The sequence below is a fragment of the Carcharhinus amblyrhynchos genome, unplaced genomic scaffold, assembly GCF_965287045.1.
Source record: "Carcharhinus amblyrhynchos unplaced genomic scaffold, sCarAmb.v2.hapA scaffold_408, whole genome shotgun sequence".
Classification (NCBI taxonomy): Eukaryota; Metazoa; Chordata; class Chondrichthyes; order Carcharhiniformes; family Carcharhinidae; genus Carcharhinus; species Carcharhinus amblyrhynchos.
In genome coordinates, this window is record NW_027650148.1 from 83,197 (window position 1) to 102,274 (window position 19,078).

General features: G+C 49.1%; 1 protein-coding gene across 1 annotated transcript in view; it reads left to right on the top strand.

The window, feature by feature from the left end:
• Window positions 1-19,078, top strand: part of LOC145339337 (semaphorin-4B-like) — a 55,390-nt gene that overhangs the window by 17,855 nt on the left and 18,457 nt on the right. Inside the window, exons 2-8 of the mRNA XM_080183762.1 lie at window positions 3,161-3,402; window positions 6,621-6,775; window positions 8,700-8,762; window positions 12,085-12,183; window positions 13,772-13,883; window positions 14,890-15,006; window positions 18,405-18,538. Coding sequence (XP_080039888.1) covers window positions 3,297-3,402; window positions 6,621-6,775; window positions 8,700-8,762; window positions 12,085-12,183; window positions 13,772-13,883; window positions 14,890-15,006; window positions 18,405-18,538 — 786 coding nt within the window. The 5' untranslated portion in view covers window positions 3,161-3,296. The remainder of the gene's footprint in view (window positions 1-3,160; window positions 3,403-6,620; window positions 6,776-8,699; window positions 8,763-12,084; window positions 12,184-13,771; window positions 13,884-14,889; window positions 15,007-18,404; window positions 18,539-19,078) is intronic.

Below are 19,078 nucleotides of genomic sequence, written 5' to 3' on the forward strand. Positions count from 1 at the left end.
CTGCTAAACTATCTGTGGTTTGACAGTGAAATCTTCCTGCCTGGTGGCACAGTGTGTTAGCACTGCTGCCTTCCAGCACCAGGGACCCGGGTTCGGTTCCCGGCTCGGGCCACTGTCTGTGTGGAGTCTGCACGTTCTCCCCGTGTCTGCGTGGGTTTCCTCCGGGTGCTCCGGTTTCCTCCCACAGTCCGAAAGACATGATGGTTAGGGTGCATTGACTGTGCTAAATCGACCCTTAGTGTCCAAAGATGTGCAGGTTAGGGTGGATTGGCCATGCTGAATTCCCCCTTAGTATCCAAAGATGTGCAGGTTAGGGGGATTGGCCATGCTAAATTGTCCCCTTAGTGTCCAAAGATGTGCGGGTTAGGGTGGATTGGCCATGCTAAATTGCCCCTTAGTATCCAAAGATGTGCAGGTTAGGGGGATTGGCCATGCTAAATTGTCCCTTAGTATCCAAAGATGTGCAGGTTAGGGTGGATTGGCCATGCTAAATTGCCCCTTAGTATCCAAAGATGTGCGGGTTAGGGGGATTGGCCATGCTAAATTGTCCCCTTAGTATCCAAAGATGTGCAGTTTAGGGGGATTGGCCATGCTAAATTGTCCCCTTAGTATCCAAAGATGTGCAGGTTAGGGGGATTGGCCATGCTAAATTGCCTCTTAGTATCCAAAGATATGCAGGTTAGGGGGATTGGCCATGCTAAATTGTCCCCTTAGTATCCAAAGATGTGCAGGTTAGGGTGGATTGGCCGTGCTAAATTGCCCCTTAGTATCCAAAGATGTGCAGGTTAGGGGGATTGGCCGTGCTAAATTGCCCCTTAGTATCCAAAGATGTGCAGGTTAGGGGGATTGGCCGTGCTAAATTGTCCCTTAGTGCCCTGGAATGTGTCAGTTAGCCGGATTACCAGGATAAGTATGTGGGGTTACAGGGATAGTGCCTGTGTGGGATTGTTATTGGTGCAGGCTGGATGGGCCGAATGGCTTCCTTCTGTGATTCTATGTGAGCTGTCTGAGCAGCAAGAATCACTGGGTGGGATTTTGCGATCACACTCACCCCAAAACCAGAAAGGGCAACAGATCTCTGGATGGTCCAGGAATGGAGGTTATATGGGCCCCTGAAGGGTTTTAGTTCAGACGGGGGCAGTATGGTCGGTGCAGGCTTGGAGGGCCGAAGGGCCTGTTCCTGTGCTGAAATGTTCTTCATTCTTTGAAATCTGCTGTCCTTACCCCAGTCTGGCCGACACGTGACTCCAGAGCCACAGCAATGTGGTTGACTCTCAACTGCCCCCCAAGGGCACCTAGGGATGGGTAATAAACGCTGGCCCAGCCAGCAACACCCATGTCCCACAAATGAATATACACAAGAAAAAAAAACCCCTACAGTGCAGCAGGAGGCCAATCGGCCCATCGGGTCTGCACTGACAACAATCCCAGCCAGGCCTTATTCTCAGAACGCAACATATTTACCCCGCTAACCTCCCTGTACCTGTGTGGTGAGTGTTTGATGGGGGACAGTGTAGAGGGAGCTTTACTCTGTATCTAACCCCGTGCTGTCCCTGTCCTGGGAGTGTTTGTTGGGGACAGTGTCAAGGGAGCTTTACTCTGTATCTAACCCCGTGCTGTCCCTGTCCTGGGAGTGTTTGTTGGGGACAGTGTCAAGGGAGCTTTACTCTGTATCTAACCCCGTGCTGTCCCTGTCCTGGGAGTGTTTGTTGGGGACAGTGTCAAGGGAGCTGTACTCTATATGTAACCCTGGGGAATTCTGACATCTCGCTCCTGTCTGTTGCGCAGTTGGTTACTGTAGTATATGAAGTGGAGTTATGGATAGTGGAAAGTATTGTCAGAGGATACAGCAAGATATAGACCGGTTGGAGACTTGGGCAGGGAAATGGCAGATGAAGTTTTATCCAGCTGAAGCATTTTCCAATTTCCAATGCATGAAGGGATTATATAGTAAATCGTAGAACCCTTATGAGTATTGACAGGCAGCGGGATCTGGGTGTACAGGTACAAAGGTCACTGAAAATGGCAACGCCGGTGGAGAAGGTGGTCAGGAAGGCATAAGGCATGGTTGCCTTCATCGGCCAAGGTATTGAGTTTAAAAATTGGCAAGTCATTGTTGCAGCTTTATAGAACCTCAGTTAGGCCCCACTGGGAATATAGTGTTCAATTCTGGTCATTACACTGCCAGAAGGATGTGGAGGTTTTGGAGAGGGTACAGAAAAGATTTACCAGGATGTTGCCCTGGTAGGGAGGGCATTAGATATGAGGAGAGGTTGGAGGATCTTAGTGTTCTCTCACTGGAATGACAGAGGTTGAGGGGAGACCTGATAGAGGTCTGCAAGATTATGAGTAGCATGGACAGAGTGGATAGTCAGAAACTCTTTCCTGAGGGAATTTCACAGTAACTTCATTGCAGTGTTAATGTAAGCCTTACTTGTAACTTATAAATAAATAGGGTAGAAAAGTGAAATACTCGGGGACATAGGTTCAAGGTGGGGAAAAGTTTAGAGGATTTGATTTGATTTTGTTTTTTTTTCTATGGTTCATGTATTGGGACACAGTGAAAAGTATTGTTTCTTGTGCACTATATAAAGCATACCTTTCATAGAGTACATAGATTTGATTTATTATTGTCACATGTATTGGGATACAGTGAAAAGTATTGTTTCTTGCGCGCTATGTAGACAAAGCATACTGTTCATAGAGAAGGAAAGGAGAGACTGCAAAATGTAGTGTTACAGTCTCAACGAGGGTGCAGAGAAAGATCAACTTAATGCGAGGAGATGTGCGAGGCATGTTTTTAGACATAGAGGGTGATGAATGTTTGGAACGCAGTGCCCGGGGAGGTGGTGGGAGCAGGTACGATTGCGACACTGACGGGGCAACTCGGTGAATACTTGCAGAGGATGGGAATGGAGAGGTACGGACTCCGTTAAGGGCTCATGGCTTTAGTTTAGGCACGATGGGAGCAGTAGGGCCAAAGGGCCTGTTCCTGTGCTGTAAGGTGAAGAACCAGCGTGAGGCGAGTTAGCTTGGGGACACAGAAAAACGTCAGTGGCTTCGATCGGTGTCTTCAATGCAGGGGGCGCTGTGATTGTCAGTGGGAGTCGATTATCTCATTTTGTAAGACGCTTGATTTGAAAAGGAAATCTCTTTACAGGGCACTATCCAAATAAGTAACCAGGCTGAGCGCAGGATATTGCTTCATCCGTGGTTGGTGTGAGCGAGAGAGACGTTCACTCATTGAAGAACGCGAGAGACAGAGACAGAGAGAGGGAGCGAGATTCAGCGTGGCCATGGACCCCTGGCCGTCCCTCTGGATTCTGGTGCTGACTCTTCTGGAGCAGACGCTGCCCTCGCACTGTACCTACGACGTGACCCCACGGATAACCTTCCCCTACAGTGAGTATGGATAGACCCCCCCACCCCGAGTTGCTGGTGATGTTGCCCGCCGAGCTGCACCACCACCACCACCCCCCCTCCCCTCCCCGCCACACTGTGCCCAGACAGTACATGTCGCCAGGTGAACCGGTAAACGCCCTCCCCACACCACACCCCAGCCCGCGCCTGCCTGCACGAGAGTGTGCAACAACGGGGGCCTTTTCCTGCCCTACCCCGCTCCCCTCATCATTGTTCAGTGACACCAACAGTTCCACCCCACCATCCCCACTGCGCCCACAACCGCTGTCCCCCAAGCCCGGACAAAATGCCACCTCCCCGGGAGTGTTTGATGGGGGACAGTGTAGAGAGAGCTTTACTCTGTATCTAACCCCGTGCTGTACCTGTCCTGGGAGTGTTTGATGGGGGGACAGTGTAGAGGGAGCTTTACTCTGTATCTAACCCCATGCTGTCCCTGCCCTGGGAGTGTTTGATGGGGGGACAGTGTAGAGGGAGCTTTACTCTGTATCTAACCCCGTGCTGTACCTGTCCTGGCAGTGTTTGATGGGGGACAGTGTAGAGGGAGCTTTACTCTGTATCTAACCCCGCGCTGTACCTGTCCTGGGAGTGTTTGATGGGGGACAGTGTAGAGGGAGCTTTACTCTGTATCTAACCCCGTGCTGTACCTGTCCTGGGAGTGTTTGATGGGGGGACAGTGTAGAGGGAGCTGTACTCTGTATCTAACCCTGTGCTGTACCTGTCCTGGGAGTGTTTGATGGGGGGACAGTGTAGAGGGAGCTTTACTCTGTATCTCACCCCGTGCTGTCCCTGTCCTGGCAGTGTTTGATGGGGGGACAGTGTAGAGGGAGCTTTACTCTGTATCTCACCCCGTGCTGTCCCTGTCCTGGGAGTGTTTGATGGGGGGACAGTGTGATTCTGAAATTGATCCAGTCCAGTTCCTCAGAATTTCAAACTGTTCACCTTAATGATGCAGTAAGATAGTTTTTGACGTGACATTTTCCTTTGATCGTTGGGATTTTGTGTTTGCATTATCTCTCTGGCGTTGTTGCAAAAAGATTGATTGTATCTGCGGCGGATGTCTGTGGTGTTACTGTTATAACCGGATATTGGAAAGGTTTCACAACTTAACGATTGCTTGATAGAATGTTTCCTCAATCAGACCCCCACCCCACTGGCCCCACCCTGAGCACCAGAGTCGAACCTGTTGCAAACTCGTGCGTAGATCTGAGCTGTGCCTCTTCTAATCTTGAGACAGCTGCCTGCTAGAATCATAGAATCCTGACAATGCAGAAGGAGGCCATTCAGCCCATTGAGTCTGCACCAGCCACAATCCCACCCAAGTTCTATCCTCGTAACTATTTACCTTCACCAGGAGCCCCTGACACTGAGGTGCAATTTAGCACGGTCAATCCACCCAACCTACACATCTTTGGACACCATGGGGTAATTTAGCACGGCCAATCCACCTAACCTGCACATCTTTGGATACTAAGGGGCAATTTAGCATGGCCAATCCACCCAACCTGCACATCTTTGGATACTAAGGGGCAATTTAGCATGGCCAATCCCCTTAACCTGCATATCTTTGGATACTAAGGGGCAATTTAGCGTGGCCAATCCACCCTAACCTGCACATCTTTGGACACTAAGGGGCAATTTAGCATGGCCAATCCAGCTAACCTGCACATCTTTTGGACTGTGGGAGGAAACTGGGGCACCCGGAGGAAACCCATGCAGACACGGGGAGAATGTGCAAACTCGACACAGACAGTGACCCGGGAATCGAACCCGGGTCCATGGCGCTGTGAGGCAGCAGTGCTAACCCACTCTGCCACTGAGAGATATTTTCCTCCGCGCCCATTTGCATTGGTGTTCCAGCAGGCCGGTGAGGCATTTTGTGGCTAATATTTGGAAGTAGGAGTTTGTTCCTCACAGTGGATTAATGCTTCCCCTGCTAATTCCTGTTTTTCTCTGCTTCCTTGATGTCATCACTGGTCCCATTTCCCAGACAAGACAAAGGACTTCCTTCACTACCACCGGCCCCCCTCACCCTCCTGAATCTCTGCTCCCCCCCACCCCCCTACCCTCCCAATCCAAATCCCACTCATCCCTTTCCCATTTCAACTTCAGCGGCCTGTGGTTACCATGCCAATCTTTCCCTTACCACCACCTTCTCCTTGGCAAGGCTCACCCTGAGTGGCATGTCAATGGTACGGGGAGGTGGCCTTTTGAGGGGGCATTGAGTTCGAAGGTCGACTCCCATTCCTTTGCCCAACTTCGGAATGAACATAAGAACTAGGAGCAGGAGTGGGCCATTTGGCCCCTCGATGGCTGATCTTTTCATGGACTCAGCTCCACTTACCCGCCCACTCCCCTTAATTCCTTTACTGTTCAAAAATCAATCTATCCTTGCCTTAAAAACATTCAATGAAGTAGCCTCAACTGGGCAGGGAATTCCACAGATTCACAACCCTTTGGGTGAAGAAGTTCCTCCTCAACTCAATCCTAAATCTGCTCCCCCTTATTTTGAGACTATGCCCCCTAGTTCTAGTTTCACCCACCAGTGGATACAACTTCCCTGCTTCTATCTTATCTATTCACTTCATAATCTTATATGTTTCTGTAAGATCTCCCTTGATGATAGATTCAAGCATTTTCCCTACGACAGAATTTAAGCTAACCGGCCTATGTGGCGCCATCTCTGAGGCCTAGTCACTCAGGCTTCTCTGTTGGATGTCCATTTTGGCATCCAGTTTGGTCATAGCCACTTTGGAATGATGCCGTCTGTGAGGCCGACTTGCTCAGGCCTCTGTGTTTGTTTGCCATTTACGCTTCCAATCCCATCAAAGCCATTGCGGAATAACACCATCTATGAGGCCTAGTTATTCAGGCTTCTCCATTGGTCTGTCATTGGATCTTGATTCTGGCACTTCAGAATGACACCATCTTTGAGGCCTAGTCACTCAGGCTTCTCTGCCCGTTTGCCATTATGGCTCCCAACCCCATCAAAGCCACTTCAGATTGACACCATCTGTGAGGCCTAATTCTTCAGGCGTCTCCGTCGGCTTGCCATTGGCTCTCGATCCTGCCAAAACCACTTTGGAATGACAGCGTCTCTGAGGCCGAGTTGCTCAGGCTTCTGTGCTGGGCCACCCTTCCTCCTCCCTCCTGCACTGCAGGTACCCCACCCACTCTGCCTTTTTTTTTCTCCCCCACTGCAGGTGACCCCAGCAGAACATTCACAAAGTTTTCCAAGGATGGCTACTGGAATTACAGCACCCTGTTTCTCGGCGAGGGGAAGCTTTATGTGGGCGCCCGTGACGTCCTCTTCTCCATTGACACGGCTACCGTCGGGAGCATGGAATTAATAAAGGAGGCAAGTGGCAGGCCTTGTTCCCTGGGCCCGCGCGGGAGATTATGGGATTGACGTGCTCGTCTCTGGAACAAGATCACAAAACGCTGACTTCTGGCGCGGTTTTCACCAAAACTGCCAGGTTTACCAACTATAGTTGGCTATATTCCTGAGGCTTGCAGTGTATGACCCCCCCCCTACATCCATGCGTGGCCAACCAACGCTTCTTCCCATCTCCCAATATTTTCAGAACGGATAGATGAAAGAGAAATGTGTATACTTCATCCTTATGGGCACCACCTTTCCCCTAGTTTGTTCCTAAAAGTGCCCAGGAAATTAATGCAAAATTCCTGGACCCAATACATCACCCTAGTGAATCGGGGAGCATGGATGCTGCCTTTGGTAGACGGAATATTAAGGCAGGGATTCTCCAATCCTGTCAGAAGTCCAACTTGCGCTTGGGTTTCTTTATCTGTGTGGATTAAAGTTGTAGGTGACAGGGTGGCGCAGTGGTTAGCACTGCTGCCTCTCAGAGTCTCCCCGCCATGTCCGCGTGGGTTTCTGCTGGGCACTCCAGTTTCCCCCCCACAGTCCAAATGACACACTAGTTAGGTGGATTGGCCGTGCTAAATTGTCCCTTAGTGTCCAAAGATGTGCAGGTTAGGTGGATTGGCCGTGCTAAATTGTCCCTTAGTGTCCAAAGATGTGTAGGTTAGGCGGATTGGCCATGGTAAATTGTCCCTTAGTGTCCAAAGATGTGTAGGTTAGGCGGATTGGCCATGCTAAATAGTCCCTCACTTTTAAAGTTTAAAGTTTATTTATTAGAGTCACTGGTAGGCTTACATTAACACTGCAATGAAGTTACTGTGAAAATCCCCTAGTTGCCAGACTCCTGTTTGGGTACACTGAGGAAAGATTTGGCACAGCCAATGCACCCTAACCAGCACGTCTTTCAGACTGTGAGAGGAATCTGGAGCACCCGGAGGAAACCCACGCAGACATGGGGAGAACGTGCAGACTCCACACAGACAGTGGCCCGAGCCAGGAACTGAACCTGGGTCCCTGGCGATGTGAGGCAGCTGTGCTAACCCACTGTGCAAGCCCAGTACTCGAACAGGTGCTGCAGTGTGGCAACTAGGGGTTTTGACAGTAGCTTCATTGCGGTGTTAATGTAAGCTGACTTGTGACACTAATAAATAAACTTAGAAACTTAAAATTCTCCCTCAGTGTAACCCGAACAGGAGTGTGTCGACTAGGGGGATTTTCACAGTAACTTCATTGCGGTGAATATAAGCCTTACTTGTGACACTAATAAATAAGCTTTAACTTTATCTCCTGTTCTATATCCAGGTGTCCTGATAGCCTTGTTTTGCTCATTAAATGTCCTGATAACTTACTAAAAATAGCTAAGATGCCCCAGTTTTCATGTTTTTTTCCTGTTTGGCAGCTGGGCTGTGAGGGTGGAAATCTGTGTGAAATTTCACCTTGCCCTGTGTGGACAGCAGCAAGATTGCATTGCATGGCTTGCAGCGAGTCTGTAACCCCTCCCGTCCCGCTGTCTGGTAAAAGTTACTGCTAATTTTCTTTTTATGTGTGTTAACTGTACTCTTAAATAAACTTTGTTGGATAAAAGCTCCCTCGTGGATCACTCGAATCATACCGAAAGTGAACCATCTCATGTTCACCCCAGCCAAATTCAAAAAGTACAAAACTTATGATCCAGACGGATTCCACAGAACGCTTCTGACCTGAACTGTAACAGGTAGCTGAGCTTTAGACAGACCACTCATGATATAAATTGATGTAAGTACACCTCTTAAAGGCACAGTATCATCACACCCGCCCTCCCCAGGTGCAACTGAAGCTGAGGAGTGGCAGACGGGGAGGCTCCTGTCAGGCGCATCTCCCACACTATTAACCTCGCTTCACTTTGCTTTCTTTCTCGCAGCTACGCTGGAATGCGACGGAGCAGAAAATTCAGGATTGTTCCTTCAAAGGCAAAAGCAAAGAGGTGAAGCAGGCTTGACTTGATTTGATTTATTATTGTCATGTGTATCGGGATAGAGTGAAAAGTATTGTTTTTTGTGCGTTACACAAAGCGTACCATTCATAGAGTACATAGATTTGATTTATTATTGTCATGTGTATCGGGATAGAGTGAAAAGTATTGTTTCTTGTGCGCTACACAGACAAAGCATACTGTTCATAGAGTACATAGATTTGATTTATTATTGTCACGTGTATTGGGATACAGTGAAAAGTATTGTTTCTTGTGCACTATACAGACAAAGCATACCATTCATAGAGAGGGAAAGGAGAGAGTGCAGAATGTAGTGTTACAGTCACAGCGAGGGTGTAGAGAAAGATCAGCTTAATGCGAGGTAGGTCCATTCAAAAGTCTGACGGCAGCAGGAAAGACTGGCTGTAATTGGGCGTGTGCAGAGGGATCTGGGTGTCCTTGTGCACCAGTCGCTGAAGGTAAGAATGCAGGTGCAGCAGGCAGTAAAGAAGGTAAATGGTATGTTGGCCTTCATTGCGAGGGGTTTTGAGTACAGGAGCAGGGATGTGTTGTTACAATTATACAGGGCCTTGGTGAGGCCGCACCTAGAGCATTGTGTGCAGTTTTGGTCTCCTTTTCTGAGGAAGGATGTTCTTGCTCTCGAGGGAGTGCAGTGAAGGTTTACCAGGCTGATTCCGGGGATGGCGGGACTGATGTACGAGGAGAGATTGATTAGGTTAGGATTGTTTTCGCTGGAGTTCAGACAAACGAGGGGGGAATCTCAGAGATTTTTAAAATTCTAACAGGACTAGACAGGGTAGATGCAGGGAGGATGTTCCCGATGGTGGGGGGAGTCCAGAACCAGGGGGTCACAGTCTGAGAATTCAGGGTAGACCATTTAGGAGGGAGGTGAGGAGATATTTCTTCATCCGGTGAGCCTGTGGAATTCATTCCCACAGGAAGGAGTTGATGCCAAAACATTGAATGTATTCAAGAGGCGGCTGGATATTGCACTGGGGGGCGAATGGGATCAAAGGTTATGGGGAGAAAGCAGGATGAGGCTATTGAGTTGGATGATCAGCCATGATGGTGATGAATGGCAGAGCAGGTTCGAAGGGCTGAATGGCCTCCTCCTATCTTCCATGTTTCTAAGGCTTGGGATAGAGCTTCCCGGTTCCTCACTGTGTCGCAGGGAGAAAGTCAGATTGGCCCTTCTGGGCGCTGTAACGCCATATAAAACTGTGCAGGGTGTAGGAGGGGAGAAGGGGCTGTGAACAGGAGCAACACTCAGGCCTCACTAGGCGAGCAACGGGGTCTGCACCTTGGCTCAAGCCTCAGCGGTTGGATCAGTAAGAGATAGGCTCAGTGATGGCGGGTGGGATTGGGACGGTGGTATTGTATTGGCAGCGGCGGGGGGCGGGGTACCTTTTGGTTATGTTAACCTCCTGGATTTGCTCTTATGAAGCGTCTGTCAAAATGTCTCGATAATGCGCGAGACTCCGAGGCACTCTGGAAGTGTGCTGGCAGCCCCTCCATTGATCAGAGGAGGCCCTACTGACCCCGCAAGGACTTCCCAGCTCTCCCCGAGCTGCTTCTGATATTCCCCTTCCCGCATCTTAAGGGTTGTGGGTGATCCTGGGATCTGCACGGTGGCACAGTGGTCGGGGCGGCATGATGGCACAGTGGGTTAGCACGGCTGCCTCACAGTGCCAGGGACCCAGGTTCAATTCCCGGCTCGGGTCACTGTCTGTGTGGAGGCTGCACATTCTCCCCGTGTCTGCATGGGTTTCCTCCGGGTGCTCCGGTTTCCTCTCGCAGTCCAAAAGACGGGCAGGTTAGGGTGCATTAGCCGTGCTAAATTCTCCCTCGGTGTAACCCGAACAGACGCTGGAGTGTGGCGACGAGGAGAATTTCACAGTAACTTCATTGCAGTGTCAATGAATCATAAAATCATAGAATCCCTACAGTGCAGAAGGAGGCCATTCGGCCCACCGAGTCTGCTCCAACCGCAATCTCACCCGGGTCCTATCCCCATAACCCCATGCATTTACCCCAGCTAGTCCCCCTGACATTAAGGGACAATTTAGCATGGCCAATTCACCCTAACCTGCACATCTTTGGACACTAAGGGACAATTTAGCATGGCCAATCTACCTAACCTGCACATCTTTGGACACTAAGGGACAATTTAGCACAGCCAATCCACCCTAACCTGCACATCTTTGGACACTAAGGGACAATTTAGCATGGCCAATTCACCCTAACCTGCACATCTTTCGGACTGTGGGAAGAAACTGGAGCACCCGGAAGAAACCCACGCAGACACGCGGACAACTTGCAGCCTCCACACACACAGCGACGCAAGCTGAGAATCGAACCTGGGTCTCTGGCGCCGTGAGGCAGCAGTGCTAACCATTGGGCCATCTTGTGACTAATAAATAAACTTTACATTATTTGGCTGTACCCTGCTTGGGGACTGGACGTGCTGGGTCAGAGGGCAAAACCTAGCCTCCCTGGTCACTGTCCATTGTCCTTGATTCAGATTGTCTGAGTATTGCCAGGTGGTTCCAGAGAGGCAGGAATGCCATTGTCAGATCTACCGGAAATAAAGTGGGATTACGGATCATTTTGCCTATTCCTCCTGCCTCTGTGAATGTACAGACTGACAGAATACTTCAGTTGCATTCATATCAAGAGGGCTAGAATACAAGAGCAGGGATGGACTTCTAAGGCTGTATAAGGCTCTGGTCAGACCCCATTTAGAGTATTGTGAGCAGTTTTGGGCCCCGTATCTAAGGAAGGATGTGCCGGGCCTTGGAAAGGGTCCAGAGGAGGTTCACAAGAATGCTCCCTGGAATGAAGAGCTTGTCGGATGAGGAACGGGTTGAGGACTCTGGGTCTGTACTTGTTGGAGTTTAGAAGGATGAGGGGGGGATCTTATTGAAACTTACAGAATACTGCGAGGCCCTGGATAGAGTGGACGTGGAGAGGATGTTTCCACTAGTAGGAAAAACTAGAACCAGAGGGCACAAACTCAGCCTAAAGGAACGATCCTTTAAAACAGAGATGGGGAGGAATTTCTTCAGCCAGAGAGTGGGGAATCTGTGGAACTCTTTGCCGCAGAGGAGGCCGGGTCACCGAGTGTCTTTAAGATAGAGATAGATAGGTTCCTGATTAATAAGGGGATCAGGGTTATGGGGAAAAGGCAGGAGAATGGGGGATGAGAAAAATATCAGCCATGTTTGAATGGCGGGGCAAGCTCAGTGAGCCTCATTCTGTTCCTATGTCTTATGGTCTTATGTTAACACAAGTCTCCTGTTACTCTTCACGACAGAGAGATTGCTCCAACTTTATCCGTGTCCTGCTACCGGTGAATGAGAGCCACATTTACACCTGTGGGACCTACGCATTCAGCCCCACCTGTGCCTACATTGTAAGAGCCACAAAGAGTGCAGCGTTCACCCCGCAGAACTCCTGCCAATGCCAGACCTGCTCAGTGTTTCTCCATGACCAGTCTCTACCTGACTCCCTCTCACTAGTGTGTTGGTCTGCCTCTCTCTATCTGGGCACAGTAAGTAGCCTCATAACACCGGGTTAAAGCCCAACAGGTTTATTTGGAATCATGAGCTTTCGGGGCGCTGCCCTTTCATCAGGTGAGTGAAGAGGTAGGTTTCAGAGACATGGCACATAGAGGCCAACATACAATTGCAGGATAATGAACACTGTAGAGTGGCCAAGGCTCAATTGCAGGATAATGGACGGAATGCGAGTCTTTACAGATAATCGAGTCTTTACAGGTACAGACAGCATTCGAACCATTATCTTGTAATTGTGTCTTGGCCTCTATATGTGCCGTATTTGTGAATCTACCTCTCCGCTCACTTGATGATGGAGCAGCGCTCCGAAAGCTCGTGATTGCAAATAAACCTGTTGGACTTTAACCTGGTGTTGAGAGACTTCTTAATGTGCCCACCCCAGTCCAACGTCAGCATCTACACATCATCTCTCTATCTGACTTTCCCTCTTCCTTCTGCATGTCTCTCTTTCCCTCAGTCTCTTTCATTGCATCTGTGTGTGTCCCACTGTACGCTGCTTCCCTCTTCCATTATCTCTCTGCCTCTCTCTCTTTCCGTGTTTCAATATAAGTGTGTGTGTCTCACTGTAAATTGCTTCCTCCTGTGCATCTCTGTCTTTATCCTATCCCCACTATCTCTCTCTCTCTCTCTCTCTCTCTTTCTCACTCTCTCAGTATGTTGGTCTACTTCTCTCTATCTGACTTTCCCTTTTCCTTCTGTGTGTCTCTCTTTCCCGAGCTCTGTTTCATTGCATCTCTGTGTGTCCTACTGAACACCACTTCCTCCTGTGATTCTGACTCTTTATCTCTCTCCCACTTTCTCTCTGTCTATCTCGGTGTTTCAGTGTAAGTGTGTGAGTCGCACTGTACTTTCTGTCCTCCCTTTAATGTATCACTGTTTTGCTCTCTTACTGTGCATACGTGTGTGTGTGCATGTGTGTGTGTGCACATCTGCGTACACATGCATGTGTGTGCGTGCACATGTGAGCATGCCTGTGTATGTTTGTATTCGTGCATGTGTGTTTGTATGTGAGCGTGTGTTGTGCATTTTTCACTCACGCTCAGATACACCCACACTTCCCACACACACATTCATAAAAATATTTGCACTTACACACATTCACTCTTTCTATCTCATAGGCATTCTCATACTCGCACACATACTCACTTACGCTCTCTCTCTCTCTCTCACACACACACTCACTCACGCACACACACACTCTCTCACGCACACACACACTCTCTCACGCACACACACACTCTCTCACGCACACACACACTCTCTCACGCACACACACACTCTCTCTCTCTCACACACACACACACACACACACACACACTCTCTCTCTCTCTCTCTCTCTCTCTCTCTCTCTCTCTCTCTCTCTCTCTCTCTCTCTCTCTCTCTCACACACACACACACACTGTCACATGTTTCCCTGTCTTTCAGGACGTCAGAACCTTTTCGCTGTTGACTGATTCAAATGGTGACCCTCTAACTGAGGAGGGCAAAGGTCGCTGTCCCTTTGACCCCAGTCTGAAATTAACCGCCACAATGGTTGGTGAGTACCACACTGCAGTGACTTGATGGATTGAGTTATAAGGAGAGGCTGGATAGACTGGGACTTTTTTCTCTGGAGTGTAGGAGGCTGAGAGGTCTATAAAATAATGAGGGGCACAGATCAACTAGATAGTTAATATCTTTTCCCAAAGGTAGGGGAGTCTAAAACTAGAGGACACAGGTTTAAGGTGAGAGGGGAGAGGGTCCAGAGGGGCAATTGTTTCACACAGAGGGTGGTGAGTGTCTGGAACAAGCTGCCAGAGGTGGTAGTAGAGGCAGGTACAATTTTATCTTTTAAAATGCGTTTAGACAGTTACACGGGTAAGATGGGTATAGAGGGCAAGCGCAGGCAATTGGGACTAGATTAGGGGTTAAAAACAGGGGCAGCATGGGCACGTTGGGCCGAAGGGCCTGTCTCCATGCTGTAAACCTCTATGACTCTACAGAATAGAATCCCGACAGTACAGAAGGAGGCCATTCAGCCCGTTGAGTCTGCACCGACCACAATCCCACCCAGACCCTATTTCCGTAAACCCACATACTTTCCCTGCTAATCCCCTGACACTAAGGGGCAATTTAGCATGGCCAATCTACCTAACCTGTACATCTTTGGACTGTGGGAGGAAACCGGAGCACCCGGAAGAAACGCACGCAGACATGGGGAGAATATGCAGACTCCACACAGACAGTGACCCGAGCTGGGAATTGAACCCAGGCCCCTGGCCACTTTATGGGGCTGATGTGCAGATGCTCCAACCGTATGCACACGGCAAGAAAAAGTATAGAGCAAAGAATGGGAATGGTTGATAATCGAGGAGGTTTTAACTTCCATGTACTGAAAAGATCAAGTAGAACAGGGACAGACCCGCCTAGCCTGCACCGGGGCCGTAGTTTGAACCCTTGGGGGTAATTCTTAATCATTCCTCCAGGGCTATTTTGAGTTGTTTATGGGTGGGAAGTTGCTGTGTAGTTTAAAGTGTCTCTCCAACACCTCTTTCTCTGCCCAGATGGTGAGCTGTATACAGGGACCACGGACAACTTCCAGGGGACCCAGTCCATCATCTCCCGCACCCTCGGACACCGAGTGGCATTGAAAACCGAACCATCTTTTAACTGGTTACAAGGTAGGCTTTATTGATCCAAGGTTGAAGGAGCAGGAATGTCTGCAGTTCAGGGGGGCAGAACCTATTATGGGGCTGGTACAGCGCTTTCCTTCTTGTTGTAGTTAAAACTATCGGCCTCCTCAAGTGGCCAGACAAAGGGTTGAATTTTACAGCCGAGGTTTGTACAATCCTGAGCAAGGCCAGTGAGAATACCGTCCTCCAAGCTCGCCCCGTGGGTGTACCGATAGAGTTCTGGCCAAAGTCACAGATGCTTTATTGACGACCGTAGCGCCACAGGAACCCAGACCCGATCAGAGTGACACATTCAGAAATGCACAAGCAATTATAGTTTCAAATTCGATCACAGGTAATTAGTGTTACAAGTCAGGTCGGATATTTCAAGGTGTTCTATGAAGCTCACCTGACCTGTAATGTTTTACGTTGAATTTGGCTGGGCTGAGCGTACGAGATTTCACTCCAAAGTTTAGTTAAGAATATTGTTCTTAATTTATGTATAGTCAGACACTTAGCAAGAACTTGTAACAACTACGAACAGCAGGCACAACAACCAGGATAATGTATAACTTTTAAAGTGCTGGGGAGTAGGTACAGAGGAGATGTCAGGGTTACGTTTTTCACTCAGAGGCTGGTGCGTGCATGGAATCGGCAACGGTGGTGGAGGTGGATTCGATAGGGTCTTTTAAGAGACTTTTGTATGAGTACATGGGACTGGGTAAGATAGAGGGTTATAGGTAAGCCTAGTACGAAGGGATATGTTCGGCGCAACTTGTGGGCCGAAGGGCCTGTTTGTGCTGTAGTTTTTCTATGTTCTATCTCTAATGTGTTCCGACCAAAGCCACCATCCAGTATGCAAAAACCCTCCAAGTAAACACAATGCAGCATATGTTAATGCCTAGCCTTTACATGAATCCTGCCTCCTGGGTTGAATGCTGGAAATACTCATGGAGAAACTCAGAAGAGGTTGTAGTCAAATCTGTTTCCCAAAACACAGCTTCCTTCAGGCAGAACTAAACAAAGAGAAGAACAGAGCGAGAGAGAGAGACTGCTTTGCTTACTGCTAAACTGTTTCCAAAGACAAAATTGAAAGCCCAAGGGAAAAACACTTATTGCCTGACTGCCACACCTTAGTTCTACCCCCCATTAAATCACTGAAGCAGTAAGCTGCATCATTTAAAAAAAAAACCTTTCGTAAAGCCGATTCCAATCAAAATATTTGAGTTATCTCTATCCACTCGCAGTTATTGATGAAGGTTACATCATGCACACATAAGGGTATCGTGTCCAATTATAACTTGGGCATGTAAGGTAATCAAGCAACGATAGCTACATATGGAATTCTCCAGCTGCGCTGGTCTAAAAGCAGGAAATTCCCGTCAAGTCCCAGTAGCATCCTAGTAAATCTTTTCTGCACTCTTTCTAGTTTAATAATATCCTTTCTATAATAGGGTGACCGGAACTATACATGGCATTCCAAGTGTGGCCTTACCAATGTTTTGTACAACTTCAACAATACTTTTCACTGTATTCCAAAATGCATCACCTTGCACTTATCTAAATTAAGCTCCATCTGCCATTCGTCAACTCATTGGCCCAATGGATCGAGATTGTAGAGAGTGTGAAACTCCATTTTGGTCGATTGAACCAGGGCAGGACTTACTGAGTTCCAACTCCTGTTTTCAACGTTCTGACCAATGAAACCAAGCATGCCGAATGCCTTCTTCACCACTCTGTCCACCTGTGACTCCACTTTCAAGGAGCTATGAACCTGTACCCCACGATCTCTTTGTTCTGTAACTCTCCCCCAACGCCCTACCATTAACTGAGTAAGTCCTGCCCTGGTTCAATTGACCAAACTGGCATTTCACCTTCTTTGCAATCTCGTTCCATTGGGCCAGTGGGTTGGAGAATGACAGATGGAGTTTAATTTAGATAAGTGCGAGGTGATGCATTTTGGGATACAGTGAAAAGTATTGCGTCTTGCGCGCTACGCAGCTGGATTGGCCATGCTAAATTTCTCCCCAGTGTCTAACCTGCATATCTCAGGACACTAAGGGACAATTTAGCACGGCCACTCCCCCCTAAGCGGCACATCTTTGGACATTAAGGGGCAATTTAGCACGGCCAATCCACCTAACCTACACACCTTTGGACACCAAGGGACAATTTAGCATGGCCAATCCACCCTAACCTGCACATCTTTGGACACTAAGGGACAATTTAGCACGGCCGATCCACCTAACCCGCACATCTTTGGACACTAAGGGGATATTTAGCACGGCCAATGCACCCTAACCAGTACGTCTTTCGGACTGTGGGAGGAAACTGGAGCACCCGGAGGAAACCCAGGCAGACACAAGGAGAACATGCAGGCTCCGCACAGACAGTGAACCGAGGCCAGGAATCGAACCCGGGTCCCTGGCGCTGTGAGGCAGCATTGCTAACCCACTGTGCCACCCAGGGTTACAGATCCTGTTACAGATCAGTGCCCCTTTGTACCGACTGAGGCGTCTCGCTCACAACCCGTATCGTGCCACCCCTGCCTGCCCCGTCTGAAAAGGATGTTGGCTCTTGCAGATGTTTCCTTCCCTCAGCCTAACGGTCGAGCTTCCCCTGAAATACGCAGGGCTCGTCCTGCGGCTGGCTTCACCGATGTGATTAAAGAGGATGCCGGATTGTGTGGAACAGTTCGCCAGTCATTGCAACGCCAGTGGCTTTCCTGTTAAAGAGGAAAGGGTGATGGTTAAGAGAGAATCGGATTCACAGCAGGGTGGCATTAACCCTTGCTTGGTGTTGCAGCTTTGTAGAACCTTAGTGAGGCCCCACTTGGAATGTAGTGTTCAGTTCTGGTTGCCGCACTACCAGAAGGATGTGGAGGCTTTGGAGAGGATACAGAAAAGATTTACCAGGATGTTGCCCTGGTAGGGAGGGCATTAGCTATGAGGAGAGGTTGGAGGTTGGTTTGTTCTCACTGGAGCGACGGAGGTTGAGGGGCAACCTGATGGAAGTCTACAAGATTATGAGGGGCAGAGTGGTTAGTCAGAAGCTTTTTTCCCCCAGGGTGGAAGAGTCAGTTACTAAGGGGCACAGGTTTAAGGTGCGAGGGGCAAGGTTTAAAGGAGATGTACGAGGCAGATTTTTTACACAGAGGATGGTGGGTGCCTGGAACTCGCTGCCGGGGGAGGGAGTGGAAGCAGATATGACAGTGAGCTTTAAGGGGTATCTGGACAAATACATGAATAGGATGGGAACAGAGGGATATGGTCCCTGGAAGGGTAGGGGGATTTAGTTGAGACAGGGGGGCAGCATGGTTGAGATTTGAGCCATGGACTCTGGAACATGTGAAAATTTTCATCTGCTGACAGTCACCTTCCCGACAATCTCTTCCCCTCTCCCAACAGACCCGATATTTGTGGGCTCTACCTTCATGCCGGACAGCGAGGGCGACAAGATCTATTTCTTCTTCACCGAGACCAGACACAAGCCGGACCTGCTGCAGAGGATGAGCCTGTCTTTGGTAGCCCGAGTGTGCAAGGTGAGGCAGGTCCCTCAGCAATGGCGTTGCCTCTTTGGAGGGTGGCAAAGTCCGCCACACCCCGTGGGCCAACTCTGATGGAAGCATACCGTGTTCCAGACAAAAGTGTACCCCTTGGAGGAACGCCTTATCTGTTCAGAGGCGGATCACCCTTGCTTGCTCTGTTGACCCACCAGAAGGAACTCCCAATTCTAGGCAATTAAAGACTTACCCCAATGTATAAATCAAAGATTGAGGTTCAACAAAGAAACTTCATTACTCCCATCACACAAGGCCTCATCCTGGGCCAATCCAAGCTTCCCCCCCACCCCCAATTCCCAACATATTCTTATTTATATTGAGTCAGCTGGTCACCACATCAGTTTGTCATTGGCTACGTAGTTTACTGGGTCAGCTGACCTTCACAGCTCATCACCATTGGTTGCACTACAACAGGCAGCATGGTAGCACAGTGGGTTAGCACTGCTGTCTCACAGTGCCAGGGACCTGGGTTTGATTCCCAGACTCGGGTCACTGTCTGTATGAAGTTTGCACGTTCTG